The 24608-nt window shown below is 54.5% G+C and overlaps 1 protein-coding gene across 1 annotated transcript; it reads right to left on the bottom strand.

Moving 5' to 3' along the window:
• Positions 1-5751: 5751 nt before the first annotated feature.
• LOC103581276 (cystathionine beta-synthase) lies at positions 5752-23709 on the bottom strand. Its single transcript, XM_008563157.1, has 15 exons — positions 23501-23709; positions 21552-21585; positions 18596-18767; positions 18005-18084; positions 17800-17934; positions 17171-17240; positions 15906-15997; positions 14878-15003; positions 14243-14327; positions 12347-12452; positions 10756-10833; positions 10419-10553; positions 9681-9789; positions 8561-8645; positions 5752-6169 (listed from the first exon to the last, which is right to left on the bottom strand). The coding sequence occupies exons 1-15, from the start codon at positions 23707-23709 to the stop codon at positions 6066-6068; spliced, it is 1620 nt and encodes a 539-aa protein (XP_008561379.1). The 3' UTR covers positions 5752-6065.
• Between the last annotated feature and the right edge of the window lie 899 nt (positions 23710-24608).

Below are 24608 nucleotides of genomic sequence, written 5' to 3'. Positions count from 1 at the left end.
GGGTAGAGAATACAGTCCTGAGGTTGGGAGTTGACCTTGTCTCCCACCAAGATGTGGATTGTGGGTTGAGGTGATCCACAGCCCAGGAACAGCCCTTGCCTGCTGTGCATAGCCAAATGCAACCAATATTCCCCCACCCCACCTTTGAGGGAGGAAGGAATCTACCTGCCATGTGGCTGTCATGGTTTGGACCCGAGGAGCTCCATGGACTCACCCTGTGGGCACTATTATCTTGAGCCATTTCTGTCATCTGTGGGGTTCCACTACCAAGGGCTGTCCCTGCAGCCAGTCTTTATTTTTCTCCTCTTTGTCAGGACTAGAACCCGCACACCATTGTTAGGGCCCTGGCCTCCTGAACAAAGGCTGTGTTGCCGGCTTCCCTGCAGCAAGGTGTGCGAGGAGGGGTTAGGTGCAATGCCACCCAAACTGGGAAGGGGCTTTCAGGCTAAAGAACAAGGCAGGCAGTCCACACGGATTACAGAAGGCTTTGTTTAACAGTGACTCACACATGGGGAGGAGTTGCATGCAGAAGAATCAGATGCCTACAGCAGATGAGAGCTCGCTCTCTGGCTTGTAGGCAAGGCTTCTGTAGCGTAACTTCAAACAAAGAGTTAAGAAAAATAAGTTTCCTGAGACCTGTGAAGCAGAGAGCCTGTGATGCTTATGCGCAGACAGGCTGACAGCAGGGGCTGCGATAAGTCACCTAGTCCCTCAGCCCTGCTGTGCTGTCCTTGCCCTAAGATCAGTCTATAACTGGACAGCGAGACAAACGAATGAGGTTAAACACAAGTCATACTGGCGAGTGGGGCACAAAATGGCATTCATCCTGTCCACCTCTGACTCGGTGTGGCCCCATCCCTGAGTTCAGGCCAGTGGCCAGGGCAGCTGCCTGTGCTAATTTAGGTTGTGCCCAGGGCAACGTGTGAAGCAGGCAGGGCAGCTTTAGGCTGAAATCCAGGCTGAGCTCTATTCACCCAGGCGGTCCCAGCACAGACAGGGCTGCACCTGGGCCCACCTGGAGAAAGGACAGTGATGGGCTGATTGACTGTTTTTCTAATTTGCCCAAAGGAAGTGTCGGCTTGCCAAGCTGTGTGCACTCAAGGCTGCATCCCGCAGAGCATTGCTGTTTTTCAAATTCACTCAGTCACTGTGTGGCCGGCAGTCAGATTGGCCAGTGGGACCTCAGTGAAGTATTGTGTGTGACTTCAGGAAGTGTCCACATGGGGGGCTCACTTGTCTTTATCCCTTCTTCCTCCCTGCCCACTGGAATGTAGATATAATGGCTGGTGCTCATGCAGCCACCTTGGATCATGAGGTAGAAGCCATGTGTTGAAGATAGAGCAGCAGCAAGGTAGAAACGGCTTAGGTTTCTTTCTGCTGCTGATGGAGCTGCTGTATCAGCTCTGACATGCTGACCTCTGGGCTGTGACCCACTGAGAGAGGAATAAACATCTTTAATGAAGGAAGCCATTGTCATCTGGGGTTTTCTGTCACTTGCAGCACAATGAAATTGTGACTGATACAGAGTCATGAAGCTCACTGGCACACTGAAGGCTCTGAGAAGTCCTGCAAAAACAGACCTAACTTTTGTTTCATCCAGTGCTTGGAAAGCTTAGTTGGCCACAGACCTCTTTCCACCACATGTGGTTTACCTCTTAGACTTTTTTTTGTTTGGAGGAACAGTATTTGGAAGCAATGGCTCCACACAAATGGAAGTTACTACTCTTAACTAATTATCACATTTCCAAACTGCTTTTGAAAGAACTTAGTCCATAATGATTGGTTTGAGACAGTCTGGGTCCCTGGGTTCCCATTTCTTAATAATGGGTGGGGGAGGTGAACATATTAAACCATCTTAGGAAGAGATACTATGAAATCTCAGGTTCAGTAGATTTTTTTTTAAAGCGTCCTCAAATAACAAGCCTTTGGAACTGCTCCCTGCAGAGGTGAATTTGGTCCAATTGCGTAGTGGTGGTTGCTGTAAGTCTGAACGGTGTGTAGGGCCCAGGAAACAACAACTATGCACACACGTGTGGGTTCTACGAAGCGGTGCCTGGGACAAGAGGCAGACAGGAAGAGAAATACAGAAGAATGACAGTCACATTACCAGTTGTCAAGACCTGTCATGGGGCGGTCCTGATTCTAAATACTGTCAGGTAGATCTCATCTACATCTTGTAGACATGGAAGTTGGGGCAACTTGCCCAAGAAACCCCTGATAAGTGACAAGATTCAAATCTAAATCAAACTGGGTTCAGGATTTCAGCTTTCTCCAGTATTCAACATTTGTCAGTCTAACAAGTCCCCACGTTGGGGAGCTGCTCAGCAACAGGAACTTTCATACTGTGTGGGGTGCTATGGGCTGAGTTGTGTCCCCCTCCCAAATTCATATGTTGAAGTCCTAACCCCCAGTACCTCAGAATGTGACCTTATCTGGAGACAGGACCTTTAAAGAGGTGATTAATGTTAAATGAAGTAATCACGGTGGGTCCTAATCTGATCTGACTGGTGTCCTTAAAAAAGGAGTCATTTAGACACAGATGAATGCAGAGGGACACCATGTGACAGTGAAAGCAGAGATGGAGATGGTTCTTCCCCGAGCCAGGAAATGCTGAAGATCTCCAGCAACCCTCCAGAAGCTGGGAGAACCCTGAGCAGATCCCCTCACCACCTCAGAAGGAATCAGCCCTGCTGACACCTCCGCCTTGGTCTTCTGGTCTCCAGAACTGTGAGACAATAAATTCCTGTTGTTTAACCACCCAGTTTGTTTGAATCCCACTTTAGAAAATGCTTAAAAAAAAAAAGTAACTACCCCGTTGGTGGTACTTTGTCACGGCAGCCAAGGAAATCAATACAGGCGTGAGCCACGTGGCTATCTCCAGGATAACAGAGGACGAACGAAGCAGAGGGCATTTAGATCCCATCTGGGTGATCAAGAGAGTCTCCCCATCTCAAGAGCCTTAACTTAATCACACCAGCAAAGACTCATCTAGGTCATATTCACAGGTTCCAGGGATTAGGACCTTATACCTTCCGGGGGGCCATTATTCAGCCTGCAACCATTCTATTGAAAACATATTTCAAGAAAAATCCTGCACCCTGAGCCAAATTGCCACATAAAATTAACCCCCCAGCAAGACACAGCACATTTTTCATCGCCTTTGCAGTCTTGACACCTCCCCCCGACCACCTCAGACCCTGGTTTGGGAAGCCTCAACTTGGGGCAATGACTCTTCCATAGATGCAGGGAGACACCGGCCTTCCTGCTGCTGCCCTGCAGGAGGCTGGGAACTGCTGGCAGGGGCCTCTGCAGCACCCACAGAGGTTTGGCAGCACGCCCTCAGGGCTGCTGGGTTCAGCAGGGCCTCCAGGCCAGGCCTGCTCTGCCCGTGGGACACCTCCTAACAGCCTTGTATTAGTCTGTTTATGTTGCCTATAACAAAATAGCTGGAACTGGGTGATTTATAAAGAAAATGAAATTTATTGCTTATAGTTTCTGAGGCTGGGAAGTCCAAAGTCCATCTATTAGTGGTGGTGACAATGACCCAGGAGTCTCACATTGCAAGATGGTGGAAGCAGAGAGAGTAAGACAGACTCTCCTCTTTTTTTAAAGCCCTCAGAACCACACCCCTGACCACCATTTTTAACCCATTCGTTCCTGCATGGTCCTATAACCTAATCACCTTTTCAAGGCTCCACCTTTCAATCATCATAATAGGATTTCCCACTCTCTTAACAGGCACAGTGGGGGCCACGTTTCTAATACATAAAACCTGGTGGACACAGTTCAAGTTCCACTGAGTTTTGGGGGGACATAAGTCAATCCACTACAAGCCTCAATCTCTGAGACAAATAGTTCACGGCTAAGGGAACAGTTGTTTCCAAAGACATACTCAGCTCCTACCAGGGGTGCCATAAATGACGGCAGGATGCTGAGAGAAAGAAAGCCACTATGCAGCAACAGGCTCTTCCTAGAAGAGGTGGCGGAAGGAGCTGGAGGGAGACAGTCAAGGCCTCTGTCCTGCTGCGATCCGTGGCTGCCAGGCCCACTGATCTCCCTCCCCATCATCCTGGGGGCACCTCTCATACTGTGCATTCCTGGGCAAGGAGGCCATTCAGTGTGGATGGAAATGTGTCTCCCACCTCCACTGTTCAGTGAGTGTGCCTGCATCTCGGCCTCTGGCCTGCACCTTTCTTGTCAGGCATCTGTCCCTTGCCTCCTAGCCTCCGAGTACGCTGGAGGCTGAGAAGTTGGATGCCTTTCTCTTTCCAGGCCTTCCTGCATGAGCGGGGTTTCCCCATCTCTTTCAGGAAGTTTGTAAGGCCTTTGCATCCTGAGCGACCGAACTTTTCATGAGGATGTTCTCTGTGTGTATCTTACTCCATCAATTGTGCTGGGAACTGGGTAGGCCTCTCAGCCTGCAAAGTCATGTCTTTCAGTTCTGAGGCAGTTTTGTGAATTATTTAATTAGTGATTGATTTCCTTCCCTATTTTTTTCTTTTTGGAACTCTTAATAGTCACATGTTGGAATCCAAGAAGTTCAAAGTATCCCAAGTATAAGAAACATGGAGACAGATACATTAGGATACATAATAATTTCTGAAACAATACTGAAAAAGAACAAAACTGGAGGACTCACACTTGCCAGTTTCAAACTTACTACAAAGCTACAATAGTCAAAGCAGCATGGTACCAGAAGGCTAGACATATACAGTGGAGGAAAACTGAGAATCCAGAAATGAACTTGTATATCCATGGCCAATTTTTTTTTTTTTTTTGGGGGGGGGGGCGTGCTGGCTGGTACAAGAATCTGAACCTTTGACTTTGGTGTCTCTCCATGCTCTCCCAAGTGAGTTAACTGGCCAGCCCCACCAACTGACTTTTGACAAGGGTGCCAAGGCCATTCAATGGGGAGAGAGTAGTCTCTTCAATAAGTGCTGCTGAGACAAGTGGACATCCACATGCAAAAGGACAGTGTTGCCTCCCATGTCACATACATACTAAAACTAACTCAGAACAGATCAGTGAGCTAGATCTATGCAACTCCTAGAAGAAAACATAGGGACAAATTTTCATGACTTTGGCTTTGGCGATGGATATAACACCAAAAACATGAGCAACAAGAGAAAAAAAAAAAGAAAAATTTTGACTTCGCTAAAATTAAAAACTTGTACATCAAAGATTACCAAGAAAGTGAAAAAATCTACAAAATGGGAGAAAATATTTGCCAATCATACATCTGATAAGGTTTAGTATGTAGAATATATAAAGAATGCCTACAACTCAACAAAAAGGCAACCCCAAATTGGTAAAGAACTTTTTCCAAAGATACACAAATGACCAAGACACATGAAAAGATGCTCAACATCATCAGTTATTAGATAAATGCAAATCAAAGCCACAAGATACTACTTCACACACACTAGCATGGCTGTAAAAAAAAAAAAAATTAAAAACACATGTTGGTAAGGATGTGGAGAGATTAGAATCCTTGTGCATTGTTGAACACAGTTTGACATTTCCTCAAAAAATTAAACACAGAATTAGCACAAGACCCGGCAGTTTCCCTCCTAGGTGTACACCCAAGAAAAATGGAAATAGGAGTTCAAACAAATCCTTGTGCATGAGTGTTCACAGCAGCAACATTCACAATAGCTTCCGCCATAAAAATGAAGTATTGACACATACTACAACATGGATGAACCTTGAAACATCATGCTCAGTGAAATAAGCCAAACACATGAGGCCAAAGACTGTGTGATTCCATTTATATGAAATGTCCAGAACTGGTAAATCCATAGAAACAGAAAGATTAGTGGGTGCCAAGGGGGACGGGAAGATTCGTCTAGGTAGCCAAGAGTTAATGAAAGGAAAACTGTAAGAGTCATGCTGGCCCCAGGTACCTCACCCTGCTCCTGGCTACCTGTCAGGGCTGAAGCGATGCCCAGCGTCAGGCAATTAAAAATCACATGGGTTTGTTTAGTGTTTACAAAGGAAAAAGAGAATGGCCCCCAGGCAGGAAGAGTGGGGAGTGGGCTCCACCGCTGCCCCAGCACTTCCAGGCTTCACTTCCTGTCCCGCTCCCGGGTGGCCACGAAGTTCAGCAAGTCAATGGCGGTGACGACCCCGAACACCATCTGCCGCTTACTGGACTTCCCATTGCTTTGGTCTGAGGGGGAGAGGAAGACGAGGCAGCAGGTTTAAAGGCACCTACTAGCCACGGGGCCAGTCCCAGGCAGAGTAGTCCCCCGAACCACCCTCCCCACCCCCCGTAGTGCCTGATGGCCGTGCAACAGGCAAGGAAGCCCAACAACTGATCAAACACTGTCATCCTCCGGCGTGAGCCACATGGGCGAAGCTGCAGAGAGCAGCTCCAGACCAGGCTCCACAAAATAAACAGCTGGGGAGGTGCCACTTCTCTGAGCCCCTGCCCGCTGGCCAGACACCACAACAGGCCTTGCCCTCTTCTTCCTCCGTGCCCAAGGAGTCTTGGCATGAAATTCCAACCCAGTTCACACCCACGAGCGACACACAGCTCCCACCTCCAAACCCACTCCTTCCCGTGGCAGCCTCAGGTTCAGAACCAACACAGGCCCCCCATGGCACAGCCAGCAGGCAGATGCACTGTGGTGATGCTCAGTTTTAACATGTCAGCTGCAGTGGCCCACAGGGAGCCCAGAATTTGGTCAAACATGATTCTAGGTGTGTGGGTGGATGTATCTGGATGAGATTAGCATTTGCATCAGTAGACAGCAAAGCAGATGGCCCTCCACGATGTGGGTGGGCCTCATCCAGCCAGCAGAAGGCCTAATAGAACAAAGAGGGCTGACCCTCCCCTGAGTAAAAGGGGATTTGCCTGCTTCTGGGCCTGAACTGAAACATCAGCTCTCCTGAGTTTCCAGCCTGCAGCTCACCCTGCAGCTCTTGGGACCTGCCAGCCTCCACAGTCACGTGAGCCAATGCCTCACAACCTCTCTCTGTGCACGTACCACTGGTCCTATTACTCATGAGGCACACGGAGGCTGAGCAGGAGTGGGTGAGAAATGTCCGGGCCCACCCGTTTTCTACACCATCATGGCTCTGTCTCTCCCGTCTTTGTGGGCAGAGGTCCCTTGGAATGGGGAGAGACACAGAAGGAACTTGGAGCCTCAAGAAAAAACAGAACCCCAAAGAGATCAACTACCTGCGTTTTGGAAAGGGACAGCTACCAAGAAGCTTGTGCAGGGCTGCTTTCGCTCTGCATACCCCACTTAGTGACACAGGCTGCCTAAGACACTGACCCAGAGCCAGCAGTGGCAGACTTCCCATAAAGGACCCGGTGGTGAATACTTCAGGTCTCAAGGGCCAAACAGTCTACTTACAACTACTCAGCTCTGCTGACACAGCTCAAAAGCAGCCACGACAGGAGGTGGCAAGCATGGCTGGTGTTCCAATAAAACTTTACTTATGGGCTATGAAACGGGGTCTGCATAATTTTTTTTTTTGAGATGTTCAAGTGCTTCAAAAAGTTCATGGAAAGATTCGTATTATCTTTCTATTTTTCCATGAACTTTTTGAAGTACCTCGTACTAATAAATATACTCACAGGAGAAACCCTCCCACCCTAGCTCGGGGGTCCAGGACCCTTGGGAGGCTACAATTCTGACCACAAGAGCCATTTCTGAAGGAGGTGGGATGGGCGGGGTGTACATACCTGCATGCCCCCCCACCTCTCCTGACCAGGCCTGGTCCCGTGCTGCAGAGCCAAGGACAGGAGAGGGGATTAGACATGAGATCCCCCAGGCCCTCATTGACGGGTCCTCAGCTGGGCTGAGCTCACCCACTCATGGCACACAGACCAGCCTGGTGGGCAGCCTTTGAGGATCAAGTTCCAGGGCTGCTCCCAGTTCTTGTGCGCCCAGGGGCAGGGACTGAAACCTGTGACCCTTGCTCCTCACCCAGAACAAGTCTCCTGGCCTGTGGAGATGCAGTCAAGGTGCCCAGGAAGAAGCTTTGTGACCAGGAGTTACAAGGCCCTGTGAGCTCACTGGGAGCAGGGTGCTGAGGTGCGGCCCATGAAAGGGGTCCCTCGATATCCGTCCACACGGGGGGCGGCTTCCCCTCAGAGAACCCCCTGAGGGCCAGGAGGCTGTTGAAGTGAATGCAGCCTCTCCAAGGCGATGTGGAGCACAGAGGGTCGAAGCTTTTCTGGGGTTGTGCCTTAGAGTCCCCAACAATGCCCGCCTCCTGGGAGGCTAAGGACGCCGAACGCCTGAGCCTGTGCACTCTGGACAAGGAGCTCCCGCCCGCTGTGGCCTGAGGGCTCACTGGGCAGGGCCTGCCCCGCACTCATCACAGGCTCGGTGGGGGCCCATGAGCCTGGGGTGTGGGGAGGCTCGGGGCATCGGAGGCTGGGGGTGTGAAGTGAGTACCACCTACTCCCCAAGTGCCTTGCGAGGGACAGAGAGCCTGGCTGCTGCCCGTGCAGGCAGCACACCGTGGCCACTTGTGCAGCAAGGCTATGTCCCAGGCTCAGTGGCCATGCCCCAGCGAGTACCTGTGCTGCAGGGAAGCCACTTACACTGGATCTGCTCGTGGACTACCAGGGCGAAGTGGTCCATCTCCAGGATGTGCGAGAGCTTGCCCAGCGTGTCCGTCAGGCAAATCTGGAAGAGAAGCACAGTCGGCCTTGCCCAAGCTTGAAGGCTGCTGCCCCCACCACCCGCTGGACCCTCCGCGAGAAGGAACACGGGCAATAGGAAGGGCCCAGCATCACTCCAGAGGGATTCCAAGGCAGGAAACAGAGGGTAACACACACATAAGGACACTTCTGTGAGCGCGGAGGAGACTTAAATGCATACTGCTGTGTGCAAGAGCCAGGCTGAAAAGGCCATGTGCTGTACGGGCCCAGCTCAGTGACATTCTGTTCAAGGCAAAACTAGTGAAACATCAGTGGTTCCAGGGGTTAGGAGGCAAGAGGCAGGCAGGCACTCCAGGCAGATGAGGGCGGAGTGGGGACAGTGGGGGGGGGCTTCGCTGGTAGTGGGCTGGGTTCAGCTGGGAGGGACAGCCCGCGCAGGTGTTTTGTGGGAGTTGGAGGCAGGTAGGCCTCGGCAGGGAGCAGCTGAGAGGCAGTGGAGTGCAAGCGGTGTGTGGCTTCTGGTGATGTTTCGGGTGTGCGTGAGATGGGGAAAGAGAAACGGTAAGTCCCTTCCCAGACCTGGGCAGAATCCTGCAGCCTTTCTGGTGTTTCCCCCGCTCCGCTGCCTGGGAAAGGTCAGGCGCTGCTCAGGGCCACGCAGAAGCCATGGGGACCCCACCCCTCAGGGAAGCAGAGGGTGATGGGATATCTCAGGACAGCAGGGGCCACACGGGGACTTCTCCCAGGATGTCCTCGTTCACATTAGACAACTAAGCACTCCAGGTATCACTGAATGAACGCATGCCCAGGAATACTTTAGGGCCGGGCGTGATGACAACAGCACCCCTGCAGATGCCTCACCAGCAGAGCTATGGTTGCTGGGGGAGGTCCGCGAGCCGCACTGACGAGAGCCTTCCCTCACCGGGACTACTCCCTGTGGGAAGCCGACACCGGGAGCAGGGCATAGGGCCAGGGACCTGGCACAAGATTCGTGCGCTCTGCCTTCCAGGACCAAGCCAGGCCTCAGGCACCTGCTGCTCTAGCGAGACAGAGCTCCTACCTGTTTGAATTGCTTGTAGATGACTTTGTGGACCTGGTCTGATGGATGCAACTTCCCAGCAAGCAGGGATGACAGCATGTTCCCAAGTGTCACCATCCCCAGGACCACCCTGAGGGAAGCAGAGGATGGTGGGGATGCAGGGGTCAGTGCTCACAATGGCCCCCTCCCCAAGACAGCAGAATACGCCCACAGCTGCCCTCAGGGTCAGAGTGTGGCCTCTGGCCAAACAGGGAGTTACTCTTAGAATCCATCAAATATTTGCCAAGTGCCTACATGTGGCAGGAACACAGCAGGGAACAGGCCTCAGATATTTCTACCTGCCAGGCGTTGGAGGTAACCAACCACTGGGGTCCTGAAATGTGGGACTCTCAGTGTTAGAAGTGGGACAGTTGGTCACCTGGGCATGTCTGCATGGACTTCCTTCCACTGTCAGACATGTCTTCAGGGTGTCTAACACCTGCCTTCCAGGAGGGGGCCCAAGACGGGCTTGCACACACTGAGAGTGAAGTGGGGGTGGGACAGAGGCGTCAGGGCCCTAAGAGTTCATGTGGCCAGTGCCCTGCCCCAGCCATTGCTCAGGGACAAGTTCAGTACTCTGGACACATGCAACATGACCCAGGTCAGACTGTCAGCTGTGGGTCCACATGACTGCCCTGTCCAGTGACACGGACATGGAGAAGCGAGGGACACGGGCTCCTGGCAGGGGGCTGGGTGGGGGGCAGGGGCACTGAGACTGACCCTGACTCATTGACCACAGGCGCCTGGTCGAAGCCCTTCTCACGGAGGATCTCGATGGTGTGCTCACAAGTGACCGTCGGCAGCACGGTCAGCGGAGCCGACAAGCTCAGCTCCTGAACTCGGAGGTGCCACCACCTGAGGGAAGAGGGCAGGGCAGGGGACTGTGAACAGGGGAGGCGGGAGGTCAGAGCCGAGGGCAGATGCTCTCACAACCAGGGCATCATCACAGCAGGAGACTATGGGGACACACCTCTCCTGCCTGTCACCAGCCAGGCATGGCACAGAGCATGGTGCCCCGGTACCAGGAACACGTGCCTCTGCTCAGAGGCATCCTTACCATGGCTTCTTCACCGTAAGGTCATCGTCCTTCATGAAGCCCTTCTGCAGCATCCACTTGTCACTCAGGAACTTGGACCTACGGGGATGAGGAAGTCACCGAGGCCAGATGAGGGTCCCAGGGGGCACCTCTGCCTATGCGAAAGGGCACACGCTGCATACATGGGTACATGGTTCTGAGAAAGCCCAGCATCCCACTCCTGGAACCCACCAGTCTAGCAGAGACCCCAAGTGGCTGGCCAGAGGCTCTGGGGAAGGCCTGGGGAATGGACATCATTAAGTTCCCAAGAAGGCATTTGGTCAACAGCCTACACGTGCCTGGGGCTGAGTGACCTCAGTGCCCAGGACGAGATCCTTTGTGGGAACCTTTGTGATCAAGTCCCCCTGTGGGCCCTGGGGTGGCCTCTGCCCTGGCCATCCCCGAGTCTGAACTGGAAGAGCAAGCCAGTCCCACCCAGAGCCAAAGGGCACCACAGCGGGCTGGTGGGACTGTGAGGAACCTGTTTTCAAAAGGCAGGATAAAGACCAATGAAGTGGGGAGCAGAGGTGACCTGCTGCCCCCTACAGCCAGCACAAACACACGTGCATGTGTGCACACATGCACACACACAGTCCGTCTCTCACACTCCCTACATACCACACAAACACATCCTCTTGTACTTTCTGCCTCACACACACCTACACACATATGTGCACACAGCAGGCCAGTCGGGGATACCAGCAGGTGGGCTTTCTCACGTGCTGCTGAGGGCGGGCAGGGCCCTGCTCGGGGCAACGTGGAGTGGGCACCCAGACGTCCGTCATCCCACAGCTAGAAACCCAACTGGGAGCACCCCACAACCAGGCCTGGCCAATCAGAGGCAGCTGAGCTCACAGGAGATGCGTGACCCCAGCCATGGAGGAAGCCCTGTGGGTACTGGGGGAAGACACGTGGGGGTCTTCGGGTGTGTGCACCCTGTGGCCCTGTGAAGCCTGGTGCAGAGCAGCCTCCCTCACACTCTCAGCGGGTGAACCCAAGAGGCATCAGCCCTGCAGGGAGGAATTCAAAGCTGCAGGCTCCCAGCTCCATCATCCTGTGCATGCAGACATCAGTGCCCAAGGGACCCTAGAGGCCGCCGGCAAGTCCTAAGGGGCACCAGAGCCCAACCAGGGCACCCCAGTCCACGCTCCCCAGGGACAGGTAAAGTGACTAAGCGAGTGGGAGGCACTGCAGGGCCCGTCCCTTGAGGACACAGGTCCATGTGGCGTGGCTGGCCCTTCACACCCAGAAACCTCACAGGAGCGACAGGCAAACACCAGAGCAGCGCACAGGAAGGGCTGCCGGAGGGCACAGAGCTGCCCGTGAACAGGCACCAATTTTAAACATGTCTAGAAGATTGACATGGAGTCAGGGCAGGCCAAGAAAACAAGAGCCGCCGAGACATGGGGGACCCTGAAGGCCAAGGGAGCAGAGGTGAAGCCCACAGGGACCCCACTGGCCCCACCCCTCCCAGCTTCTTTCGTGAGCACTTAGGTGAGGCGATGACATCGTCTGGGGAGCAGCAACAGGACGGAGAGGAACAGGACCCGGAGGAAGAGGCAGTGCTTCTTACATGTAGTTCCGCACTGAGTCAGGCAGAATGACCACGCAGCGCTGACCCTCCTGCAGCTCCTGGGCGGCCCTCACGGCCACTGCCATCACGCTGCCGGAGCTGCCACCTGCCAAGACAGACCCGCTGGTGCATGAGCGTGCACGAGTACATGAGTGTGCACACGCCTGCACGCCCCAACGCAGTGAGGGAGCCGTGGGGAAGCGGCAGCGGCAGCTGCCTCTGGGCGGATGAGCTGGCCGGGCAAGGGGGCACCCGCCCCTCCTCACTGTGTGCCACCCTCCTCCTCACGCCCCATGGGGTTTTCACAGCCGCAGGCTTCTTTAGAACTAAACCCTCGCCAAGGAAACACCTGCAGCAAGTGGGGTTCTTACTCGGCCAGGGCCCGGGCTGGTGCCAGGGAAATACCCATGGCAGGGCTTGGGCCCCAAGCAGTGCCCCAGCCCTGAACTGACGTCAGGAACGTCCATGCAGACGGAGCCCCCTGCACGAGGCCTGTGGTCTCACCAACTGCCCACAACCGCCCACATGGCAGGTGACACCGGGTCCCACTTTATAATCAAGAGACCAAGGTTCACAGTGACACCATCTATCCCCAGCCCTAGGAGCCCCGAGTCAGAGCCAGCAGTGGCTGCAGCTGCCTCTCCAGTCATGGTTCGTCCGGGCTCAGTGTCAGGAGGCACCAGGGGTCAGGAAGTCTTAACTATCCACCACGTGCTCCCTGCAGGAGAGGGCCGTTCCTCTAACATGATCATAGCCATCTGCTTCCCAGCCCCAGTGGTTCAGGCCTGTGTTTCCACTGAAAATGGAGAATGGGAAAGTGCCCACTGTCCAGAGATTATGAGGAACCAAGTCACTTTTCCACAACTACATCATTTTGGAAATTTTCTTTTATTCACAAGGGTCTTGCTCCCAAGCTCTAGGTTGGGGCTGTTGGGGGCCTGGCCACACTGAGGGCTGGTGCCTTTCTACTTCCCATCCCCACCCCCAAAGTGACAGGACAGAAGAAAGGCATGTTTATTTATTTATTTTTTCTTAAAAAGATGACCGGGAAGGGGATCTTAACCCTTGACTTGGTATTGTCACCCCCACACTCAAAAGTGAGCGAACCGCCTGTTCCTATATAGGGATCTGAACCTTTGGCCTTGGTGTTATCAGCACCACACTCTCCCAAGTGAGCCACAGGCCAGCCCTAGGAAGGCACGTTTAAATGACCACATGTCCCTGCATGGGTGTTAGAGGGGTGCTCAGAGTGTGTTCTCTAAGTCCCCTGAGGTCTAAATCAGCAGCTGCCCCCCTGGGGCCTTGGCTGCCCTGGGTCAGTGCACTCCTCGGCCGGGACGCCTGCTCTGCCCACCCCGAGCCAGGCAGGCCAAGGGTCCAGGGATAAAAGGACGGCCAGCAGGGCCCATCCTGGATGGGCCTCACTGCACAGAGAACAGAGCTGACGAGAAGTGCTGCACTGTCTTGCTTGGCCAGACCAGGCTGGAGGGACAGACCCTCTCCAGCTTCTCCGGGGCATTCAGAGTGCTCTCTTCTGGCCTTGGACCTCTGCCAATGAGGACCCATGGCCCCCCCAGCCACCTCCCAAGCACAAGGTTGACCCTGATTGGAAAAAATAAGTGTTGCAAGAGTTTGGCTTTGCCCTAAAAACACTCTGGAAGAGCTGCTCGAATTCCTGACACCTCGGCCTCCAGCCCTCACCTGTATAGCTGACCCCACCAGGCCATGGCGAGAACAAGCAGGATGACCTAGCAAAGGGCCTGGCTAAGCAAATGGCACCACCCAAGAAGTGCGGCCAAGCTGTCACGCAGCCTCAGGATGACTGTGTCTCACGTGCCCGCACTGGAAGTTGGCAGGGGCACGCTGGCCCCACACCCCACCCGCAGGCCCACTCACCGCACAGCAGCCCCTCCTGCGCGATGAGCATGCGGGCGAAGGCGAAGGACTCCTTGTCATTGCTCTTGAACCACTTGTCCACCACCTGCGGTGAGACCGGGCCACAGCCATCAGCTCAGGCAGCATTTGGTGGGCAGGGCACCTCACAGCTGACCTCCATCCAGGCAGTGGTGACCTCCAAGGAGTGTGCCCCAGTTCCACCTTCTAGGACCCAGATTTCGCTACCCTTCCCTGTTCCAACACACTTTGCACATAGCAAACCTGCCCCGCCAGCCCCTGCCACCCGGCCACACATCCCTTTAGTGTCTGCCTCCATCTGGAGCCCTCAGAGCAAAGACACCCTTTAGGACATTTAGGAGAAGTTCCCTGGGGTCCTCACTCATCCATGTTTGCCCTGCTCACCGGGCTGCCCAGGGGTACCCTCTCCTCTGCCAGCATCTCAATCTTTGCCCAGTAAAGTCAGGGCATGTGCTTGGGCATCACACCGCGTTTTACCTTGTCGTGATCTTCAGGACTGCTTTTTAACTGCTCACGCCAGTGCAGGCGCCTATGGTCAGCCAGGTGCGTGGACACGGAAACAGGTTAAGAGTTTGGCACCAGCGCCTTGCTGGGGGAGCACTCTGGCACCAACCTACCGTCCTGTCCAGCACCGTGGGGACGAAGTCATAGCCAATCCCCTCCACCTCGTAGGCCGTCAGCTCTGTCTGGTTCAGCTCCTCAGGCTCGGCGAGGATGGAGCCTTCGGGATCCACCCCAATGATCTGCAGAGCGGGTGGCTTTAGTCCAGCAAAAGCCTCATCTGGACATGTCCAACTATCACTGGAGTGGCCAATACCCCCGTTAACAAGTGCCTGTTCATGGTTTGACTGGAGATGTGGATCCTGTTCCTGGGCCTTAGGGTGGGAGGAGGAAGCCAGAAAGGCTGCCCGAGCATTAAGGCGATAACAACCTAATCTGAAGTGAAGGCAGGGCATGAAGACGGGAAGGCAGGGGTCTGGGAAGAGTGATTTCTGAGGGCTCCTCTGAGCAGGGCCCCCAGATAGTCCGGCCAAACCTCCTGGTGGCAGGTAGCAGTGAGCAGCTGGAGCCTTCAGGGACAAGGGGGTAGCTCTGGGCGCTGATCTCTTCCTGGAGGGCAAGCTAACAGCCACAGGGAGAAATGCACTTGGCACTACCAGCTGGGCGTTCCTATGAGCCCCTCCTCGGACCTGCTCTTTACCCCAAATCCAGGAACCCTTTCTGACTCACTCAAACCCCAGTTGAAGCCTTGCCTCCGGCAGGACAGACTCAGGACCTGGAGCTCAGAGCTTCTGGGCTGGGCCGTGGAGGACACACAAATGGAACCCTCACCCCCAAATGGCACAGGAAGCTCCCTGTAGGGCACTGGCAGCAAGTGATCCCCCAGCCCCAGCTCATCCTAGTCATGAGTTGCTGGGTTCTTTTAATTGCGGGCACCACCTGGGCAGACACCCCCAGGGCAGTGCAGATGCAGCACCTGAAGGCAGCAGTGCTGTCAGACGTCAGGAAGCAGAGACCACTCTGTGAGCAAAGTGCCCAGGACAGGGCTGTCCACACCTCCAACTGCAGCTCAGGCCACAGGCGAGAAATACCAGTAGGCCCAAGCCCACTGGCAGCTGTGTCTGTGGCCACCCGCCCCACTCACTCTGCATCCGGGACACTTCTCCTTCAACTTCCTGGCGATGCCCGTGATGGTGCCACCTGTGCCCACTGAAGCCACCAGCATGTCCAGCTTCCCTGGCAGAGGAACATCCTCGGGTCACCACCAGGCCTGCCCCACTCTTAGTAGTAATAAGTGAAGACATACTCCACCCGAGACAAGGCAGGCGATCAGAAAAGTTCACAAGAAAAACTTATTCTCAAATTCCCACAGCCCCTCATCCCCGTCCTGCGCCTGCGAGAAGCATGCACAGAGGCCTGGCCCAGCCTGCTCCCATCAGGCCCTTGCTCAGCAACACTGAGCCATGGAAGTCCCCATTTGGCTGAATGCGTGAAGACCAGATCCCTGCTGGGGAGGACATGGATGCTGGAGAGTCTAAGCAGAGGGAGCCTCTTAATTATGATCTTTGGAGGAGATGAATAAGTGAATTGAGTTTAGAGGAAATGGAATAAACCACTTAGGCGCTAGCTCAGAAACCCTCTGGGGTCTCACACTCTGTGTGGCCAGCTTGGACATTGGGCAGACAAGTCTGTGCGTGGGCAAACTCTGAAGCCAGGAGTGTTCTGCCTGAGGACAGAATTCTCACACGTAAAAGCTGGGTGAGCCAGTTTCTGGACTTTACTGCCTGGCTCTGGGCGTGGAGCAAGGCTGCGCCTAGGCTGGCGCCAAATTCCAAACAGGAAGCCAAGGGTGCCAGCTTCCCAGCCACTTCTGTGTAAAGGGATCTCTTAGGAAAACATCACTGCCAGCGGGCCTTGGCACCAAGTGCGTGGGAAAGGTTCCAAGGAGCCTCGCGCCTGTACAGACAGTAAGCTAATGCACAACCCTGCTCTGGATATGAGAAAGACTGAATGTGGAATTTAGTGTACAAGTTGAGGCTTGATCCCGATCACTGCTCATCAACATGAAGCCCCATGGTGCCCAGCATCAACCTGCACCCTGGACACACTTGTCCCCACATTTAGCAGCTCCCGCAGGTCTTCAAGAGAGACCGCCGAGTAAACGAATGCAGTGTGAGTGTTTGGTGTTCCATGTGAAGTGCAGGCGAGGCCAAGAGGGCACAAAGGAGGGAGGAAACCAACCACTCTAGGGGATGCTCCAGAAAGTATTTCACCGAGAGGGACATTTGAGCTGGGTTTTGAAGAGTGAAGAGTGAATAGGAGTTTACCAAGGAGAGGGCAAGTGACTCCTAGGCAGCCAGTGATAAATGCAATCAGGATGGACAAGGGGTGTGGGACAGAGAGACGCACCATCGCACTGCTGTAGGAGCTCCTCGGCGGTGCTGTCATAGTGGGTCAGGGGGTTGCTGGCGTTGCGGTACTGCAGAGAAAGAGCAAAGGGCGGCAACCCACGTCACTCACGCTGAGTCAGCAGTGGCCACAGGGGCATCGGGCAAACAGCTCAGTGCGAGCCTGAGAGGACCCTGCAGCCCAGGGAGCAGGGGGCTGATCACACAGGCAATTTTAGGAACCTCAGCAGACACAAAGCATTAAAACTAGCTGTCCAGAACATGCAATTTCTGGATTAACCCAGAAATGAAATGAGTGAGACAGAAGAGCTTCCAGTGAAAAGGTTTTTGTGTTTTATGCCTGTAGAGAGCGTCCAGGGTCCCCTTGAGAGGGTATTCCAACCCAGCTCACGGAACCAAGTGGAGCCGGGTGCGGCCAGCCCTCCAAAGCGGGCACACAGACAGCAGAGGGCCAAAGCTGCCCTGGTTCTGCCAGGCCCTGGAGGACCCAGTAGCCCATGTGCCAATGTCCTGTCACCCCTCCCTCCAGCCACAGCACCACCACCAAATTCCTGCCAGAGACCCCCGAGGAGACACCTTGCTTAGGCAAAACCTCTGAACACAAGCCCCCTCCAGGCCCGGGCGCCTCACCTGGTCTAGGATGTGGGAATTGGGGATCTCATTCTTCAGCCGCCACGCTACCCCCACGTGTGACTCAGGAGAGTCAAACCTGGCGTTGCTGGGCGTCCTCACGATCTCGGCGCCCAGGGCCCGCAGGACATCCACCTGCACCAAGGACAGGCCTGGCCTTCATCTTCCCACCAGGCCAGGCCAGCACCCCGCCCCGCCAGCCTACCTTCTCAGTGCTCATCTTCTCTGGCATCACGATGATACAGCGATAACCCTTCACAGCGGCAGCCAGAGCCAGCCCGATCCCTGAGGGTGGCAGGCAGAGGATAAAAGTGCCCAATGCCCCCAAACCCTGTCCTGCCCTGCCTGGGACACCGGGGACAAGTCCAGAGTGCCGGTTCCCCAGCCAGGAAGGCCCAGCAGAGAGGGTACTGCAGGATTCCAAAATCGCCCAACGGAGCCCCTTCTGCCCTCAAATGGGAGGTGAGAAGACAGCATGCCAAGGGCAGAGGTAAGAAGGCAGCGTGCTCATGAGAGGAAGCGCCCGCATGCACCATGTGAAATCCGATTCCTCCCCCACGTCCCGGGCGCGCGCACACAACATCCCCAGTGGCATGAGCACAGGTCACAAGCTTGCCCTGCGTGCCAGGCACTCCAGGCAGTCACCTAGGACACCATGGACTCAGGCCCCCACGGCAGAAGGGCAGAGGCTGGGCTGGACACACCCACATGTGGCTGCACTCGCCCTGTCCCTCCAGGATCCCCCGCCATGGGCTTGGCACAGGCCCAGGCCCTCCTGGCTGGCTCCAGCACCCACCCGTGTTCCCGGACGTTGGCTCGATGATGGTGTCCCCAGGCTTCAGAGTCCCATCCCGCTCAGCGTCCTCCACCATCCGTACACCGATGCGGTCCTTCACACTCCCACCCGCATTGAAGAACTCGCACTTTGCCACTGGGAGGCAGAGATGAATCATGGGAGAGGAAAAGACCTCGACCTCCTGCTGATTCCTGTCTCTCTCCCCCCTCCCACCCCATTACCTGGTACACCGAGGACTTGGGGCAGGCTTTGAGTTTGCTGGTTCAGGAAAGCGAGACCTCGACCTCCTGCTGATTCCTGTCTCTCTCCCCCCTCCCACCCCATTACCTGGTACACTGAGGACTTGGGGCAGGCTTTGAGTTTGCTGGTTCAGGAAAGCGCCACCTTGCCATCCATCTCCTCCACCCGCCCCGGCGCTCACTCATCAGAGCTTCTCTCTCCCACGCCACAGCCCAACCCACCCACCCCTGCAACCAGTGACAACTCTGAGTGATTGAGAAAAAGGCAACCAAGGAGCCCCCACCAGGGGACGCATCAGTCAGATAAAGCCTTCCGCTGGGGCAGTGCAGGACACCATGAGCAGACATGCAGCGGGTGGTATGCAGGCCACACGCCACAACAACTTGATGTCCTGAAACCCCAGATCACACGACCGCTCTGTCTGGTGGGGACTCACAGACCCTCCAGGATGGCCTCACACCATCCAGCTTCCCCTGGGAGGACGCCCTCGCCCAGTGAAACGGGCTTCTGCCATCCTCCCACATGCAGCCAGCGGGCTGTTCTTTCCCGTGCCAGGGCCTTCACTTGGGCTGTTCTTTTCTTATTGACTGCCCTCCATCCTCATCTCTTAAAAATATTTAGTTTTTAGAAGGGGGAGATATTGGGCTGCACCAAATATGACTAGAAGGACCCACGACTGGCCCACAACTACTGCAAACAGCCTCCCTCCTGGCCTGTCCTTGTTTCTGAAAGCCACCACCAAGCAGACCCTGACAGGCAAAGGTGCCATGTGTGGTGGGGAGGGGGCTTGATGGTCCTGCATCCCAGGACCCTTCCAGGCCCTCACTGTAAATTCTTCAGGTAGATCACTCTAGCCCCTGGGGAAGAGGGATCAAAGCCGACCAGCTGATGGCCTCAGGCTGGCCACCTAACCAATGTGAGCCTTGGTTTGTCCTTCTGTACTAAACCTACTTCAGGGACTACTGCCAAGTTCAAATGCCCTATGTGGAGTGTGGTTATGCAGATCTGCACCTGCTGAGTACAGTTATTGGTCTCTATTTGACAAACGAGCACAGAGCAGGCCCTACTGGGCCTAGGGGTCTCTGGGAAGGGGGCTGCTCTGATGCAGTCCACGTGCCCCAGAAGTACCCATGGGAGTCAGCAGTTGCTTACTTAGAGAATTCCTTCCCTGGGAGGCGGGGGCAGGCAAAGCTCCCACAAGGCCATCAATTGCCCATGCTCACCCCTGACTTCCTCAAGCGTTCCTTGGCCAATGCTCTCATGTGATGTCCCCACTGCAATGACATCTCCTCTTCTTTGTCTAACAGGCATTGCACAGTAAAAACGTCCACAGCCACGTTATGGGTTCCTCCCCTCCCTACTCAGACTGCACCCTCACTGCACCACTCGTCATCCTGAACACACAATCTGCTCCCCGCCCCAGCGCCTGTGCACCTGCGTTTCCTCGGTGAGCATGCTGGCGTCTACCCAGGCCCCGTGCTCTTGCAGAAGAGCCACCGTCACGACTCTCCTCCACCCTCTCCACCCTCTTATGCCCGGGGACAGCTTCCTGCAGAGAACCATCCTTCCCCCATGGCTTAGGTAAGATCTCGGGTGACCCATGTTCACCGAGGACAAGGCCAACCAGACCCTTTGCATTCCATCCTTTATCTCATACATGACATCTGAACTGCAGATCCTCATGAAAGAGCGAGACACAGAGACAAATGCTTGCTGTCCATCTGGTGACAGTTTTTTTAAAGATGACCGGTAAGGGGATCCTAACCCTTGACTTGGTGTTGTCAGCACCATGCACTCCCAAGTGAGCTAACTGGCCATCCCTATAGAGGGATCCGAACCCGTGGCCTTGGTGTTACCAGCACTGCACTCTCCCAAGTGAGCCACGGGCCGGCCCTTGCATAAAATTTCTTGAAGTGCCTTGTATTGCACCAGCATCAGTTTCCTGGGTTTGAAAATGCTCCACGGTCACCTGAGGTGTTGTCAGTGGGCAGCTGGGTGAACGGTGCATGGGACCTCTCTATTATTTTTACAACTTCTTGGGAATGTTTGATTATTTCCAAATAAAAAAAGTTAAAATAAACAAACATCAACTTCAACACAACAGATCCTGGTCTGTCTTTTTAGAAAGTCTTGACTGGAGATTTCAATTCCGTTCCTCTCTCAGCATCTCACTGCTGCTGAGGCTTCTTCTCTTTTCTCTCCTTTGATCAAAAAAGTGAAGTGCTGACCCCAGGGCAGACGCTCCTCTGACCTCTGGCCACCAGCCAGTGACAATGGCTGCACAGAGCGTGCCGAGATGCCTGGCACCATGTGGACCACAACAGACACAGGGCGGAACATGCCGCACTCGAGGCTGCTGCAAGGTCACACTGCGACTGGCCGTTTTCCCCGGGGTCAGGGCGAATGCCAGCCCTACCCCCAGCAGCCTTTCCACCTGACAGATGGTAACAGGTGACACAGGGAGCTGTTCTGCAGCATTCGTGTGTGTGCAAACCGTGACCCAGCAGTTTCCTGAATGGCCCTGGTGCTGCCCCTCGGGGGCAGATGCCAGTTCCATGCCCTTTCCCTGTCTGTGCCAAGGATGTGCTCATCAAATGTTACTCAGAAATATGCAGACTCACCCTGGTGCCAAGACCTGCCACAGTCTCCACACCCAGGATTTCTAATTCACCACTCCACGTTCTCAACCTTGAGTGGGCCCGCACCAGCACAGGGCCCTCCTCAACAGGGAGATCCTTGGGCCCTGCCCCCTTGGGGGGTGATCCTTAGACCTGGGTGGGCCCAGCTCCCCAGCGGTCCTGAGGAGCATTTCAGGGAGGAAGGGAGAAGCCACCCCAGCACAAGGTAGCTGGATACAATCACGTCCTGCGAGGAGGCGGGGAGAGGTCCTGCCTGGCTCCTGAGGAAGCAGAGAGAGGCACTAAACAGATGCCCCAAACCAGGCCAGAGGTGGGAAAGGCTCACCTCTGAATCGGTCTCTGGTTGAATGGAACCAGGCTCGGCAACGTGAAGATATAAAACCTGGGCCAGGGCAGAGCTCCTGACCCCAGCCTTGGAGGGAGGCCTGCAGGAGGCCAAGCCTGAGGGCCAGGCTGGGGTTAGTCATTAGAAGGGCATAGGTAAAAACCTGCATCCTCCTGTGGGGGAGGGGCTGCGGACGGACAAGAGGGGACATGAGGCCCACCTCCACAGGCAGGGGTTGGGTAGACTCAGCACCAGGCCCTGAGTTGCCCCAAAGCCACCTGAGAAGGCTGCAGAGGTGATCAGGACAGGGGCCTGGGACTCAACGTGATTCAGGACAGGAGCCTGGGACTCAACGTGATGAAGGACAGAATTTACAGTGATGGCCAAGAGTCAACTGGTCTCAACTGCTTTCACTTTGACAGCCCAGGAGGCCTCTGGGAGGACAGCCCCACATCTCAGAATAAACCCCAAACTCCCCTCTGCAGCCCCCACCCCCTGTGGCCCCCCTTTCTCAGCCCATCCCCCCAGACCCTCTAGAATCCTCCTCCCCAGATATCCACGTGGCTGCCACCTCCTGGCCATTCGGGCGCCAGCTTGCACTCTCTCCCCACCCACCCTGTCCAGTTCATCCCCCATGTGGTCTCACTTTCAGGCATCCCCAGGGACTGTGGCTCCCTCCTAGGGACCTTCGCCTGGTGCCCTGTCCTTTAGCCAAAGAGCCACCGAGACTCCTCATTATGCACAGGACCTGGGACAAGTGGCATGGGGCCCTGCATCTCAGGCCAAGGTGCCAGCCCTGGGGGTTGCTTCAGGAGGATGAATCAGGCCCACGTGGGAGGTGCAGGTGTGACACTGTTCTACAACCCCATAGCGTCATCTTTTCCTCCCGTACCCTGGAGCTAGAAGCTCACAGAGCCTTCAGGAACCTTTCTCCTCCCTGCCCCCTCAGCAGCCACACTCCGGCCTCCCACGGCCCCCACCCACACAGTGGCTCCTGCATCTGGCCACCCGCCCACTTGCCCCCTTCCCCCCCCAGCTGCCAGCACTGAGACAGGCTTCATGGCTGGAGCTTCTGGGTTTGCAAATGTTCACCTCTGAGGGGTGCACCAAGAGTAAACCCTTCACACTCACTCATTCTGATTTTTAAGTCAATAACCATAAACATTGGTGGCAATGTACACGGAGTAAGGGTCAAACATCTAAAAAGCATATTGTTTGACCCACTTGTTCTACGTCAAAGGAAATGTACTAAGGAAATAATCAAAAACAATCTTAAGATTTAATGAGCCCACTGTAGAAAAACATTTAACTAGCAAAGGAAGCGTTCATGACCCAGAGCTAAACAGACAAGGGCAGGACCCACACTGAGAAGACGCATGCGCAGCCAGATGGGACTGGGTAAGAAGTCACACCTCCACCCATCGCTCAAAGCATTGTGACTTGGCACATTCATTTACGTATTCAGCAAAGTCGCACTGAGCAGCTGTTGTCTAGCTGGGCACTGATCTAGCTGCTGGGCTACGGAGTAAACAGGCCTTGGCCTCTCTGAGCCTGCTGACTCCTCTGTAAGGTGCTCCATACCCCCAGCACACTAAGGGGGATCACACCTCAGGTCCACATGGGTACGTGGTTCCCGAGGTAATACCCACCTCCCCTCAAGGTAAAGGATACAGCATCTTGTCATCAAAAACAGGGACTTACAGGGCCACGTGGTGATGCGGGGAGTCAGAGACAGGCCTGCCCAGCTGCCAGGTGCACCTGCTCGGGGCATCAGGCCGGATCCACAGGCACTCCTTGGCTTCCTTGTCCCTGGGGGGCCCCTTCTCCAGGCTCCCTTTCCCCGAGGGTGCCCTTGAGACGTGGGGGCACCCTGCAGACTCCTCTTTTGCCTGGGGTGTCTCGGAAGGCATGCTGGATCTGGCGAAGGGAGGGAGATGTGTCAGTTCAGGCTTTGAGTCCAGGGAATCTTGCCCACCAGGCCCCTCTGGGTGTGGCGATCGCCTCACTCGAATAAGCCCAAAAAGAGTGGGCATAAAAGCCCAGACTCTAGCTGCTGTGAACAACAGTTTGGCCATTTCTCAAAAGGTTAAATAAACCACATGACTTACAAACTCCTAGACATACCATATATCCAAAACAATGGAAACAAACATCTGCACACCCATGTTCTTAGCAGCATATTCCCAATAGCCAAACGTGGAAGCAACCCAAGTGTACGTTGACCGATAAACAGATAAAGAAAATGTGGTCTGTCCATACAAAGGAATATTATTCAGCCTTAAAAAGGAAATTCTGACACATGCTGCAACACGGATTAACATTGAGAAATTATGCTGAGTGAAATAAGCCAAACACAAAAAGACAAATACTTTATGATCCCACTTATTATGAAGTGTCTAGAGTAATCAAATGTCCTTCCATGCCTGGTTTATATGAGGTACCCAGAGCAAGCAAACTCATAGAGACAAAAAGCAGGATAGAGGCTGCCAGGGGCTGGGGTAATAGGGGACGGGAGAAGTATTGTTGAATGGCTACAGAGGTTCTGTTGGGAAATAAGATGGAAATATCTGGGTGTAGACAGTGATGATGGCCGCACAATATCGTGAATGTATTTAATGTCACTGAACTGTACACTCACAAATAGTTAATGTGATGTCATGTACATTTAACTCACCATTTTGAAAAACACACAAGAACCTTGGAATAGATAATACAAAATGAGAGAAAAAGAAAAAGAGAAAGAAAGAAAGAGGACCAGTGCCCTCAAAGGCGAGGCCTGGTGGCTGCAGCCCTGCCTCACTCCTTCCAG

The sequence above is a fragment of the Galeopterus variegatus genome, unplaced genomic scaffold (assembly GCF_000696425.1).
Source record: "Galeopterus variegatus unplaced genomic scaffold, G_variegatus-3.0.2 Scaffold171, whole genome shotgun sequence".
Lineage (NCBI taxonomy): Eukaryota > Metazoa > Chordata > Mammalia > Dermoptera > Cynocephalidae > Galeopterus > Galeopterus variegatus.
Note: the sequence above shows the minus strand (reverse complement) of the source record. Positions and strands in the feature narration are given on the sequence as shown.

Excerpts from the sequence above, each read along its gene's own strand:
- LOC103581276 (XM_008563157.1), bottom strand. The coding sequence starts at position 23,709 with ATGCCTTCCGAGACACCCCAGGCAAAAGAGGAGTCTGCAGGGTGCCCC. Across the intron at positions 15,998-17,170 it reads GCTCCTACAGCAGTGCGATG|GGAAGCTGGACATGCTGGTG; the intron begins GTGCGTCTCTCT and ends TTCCTCTGCCAG. Across the intron at positions 10,554-10,755 it reads CTTACGGTGAAGAAGCCATG|GTGGTGGCACCTCCGAGTTC; the intron begins GTAAGGATGCCT and ends CTCTTCCCTCAG.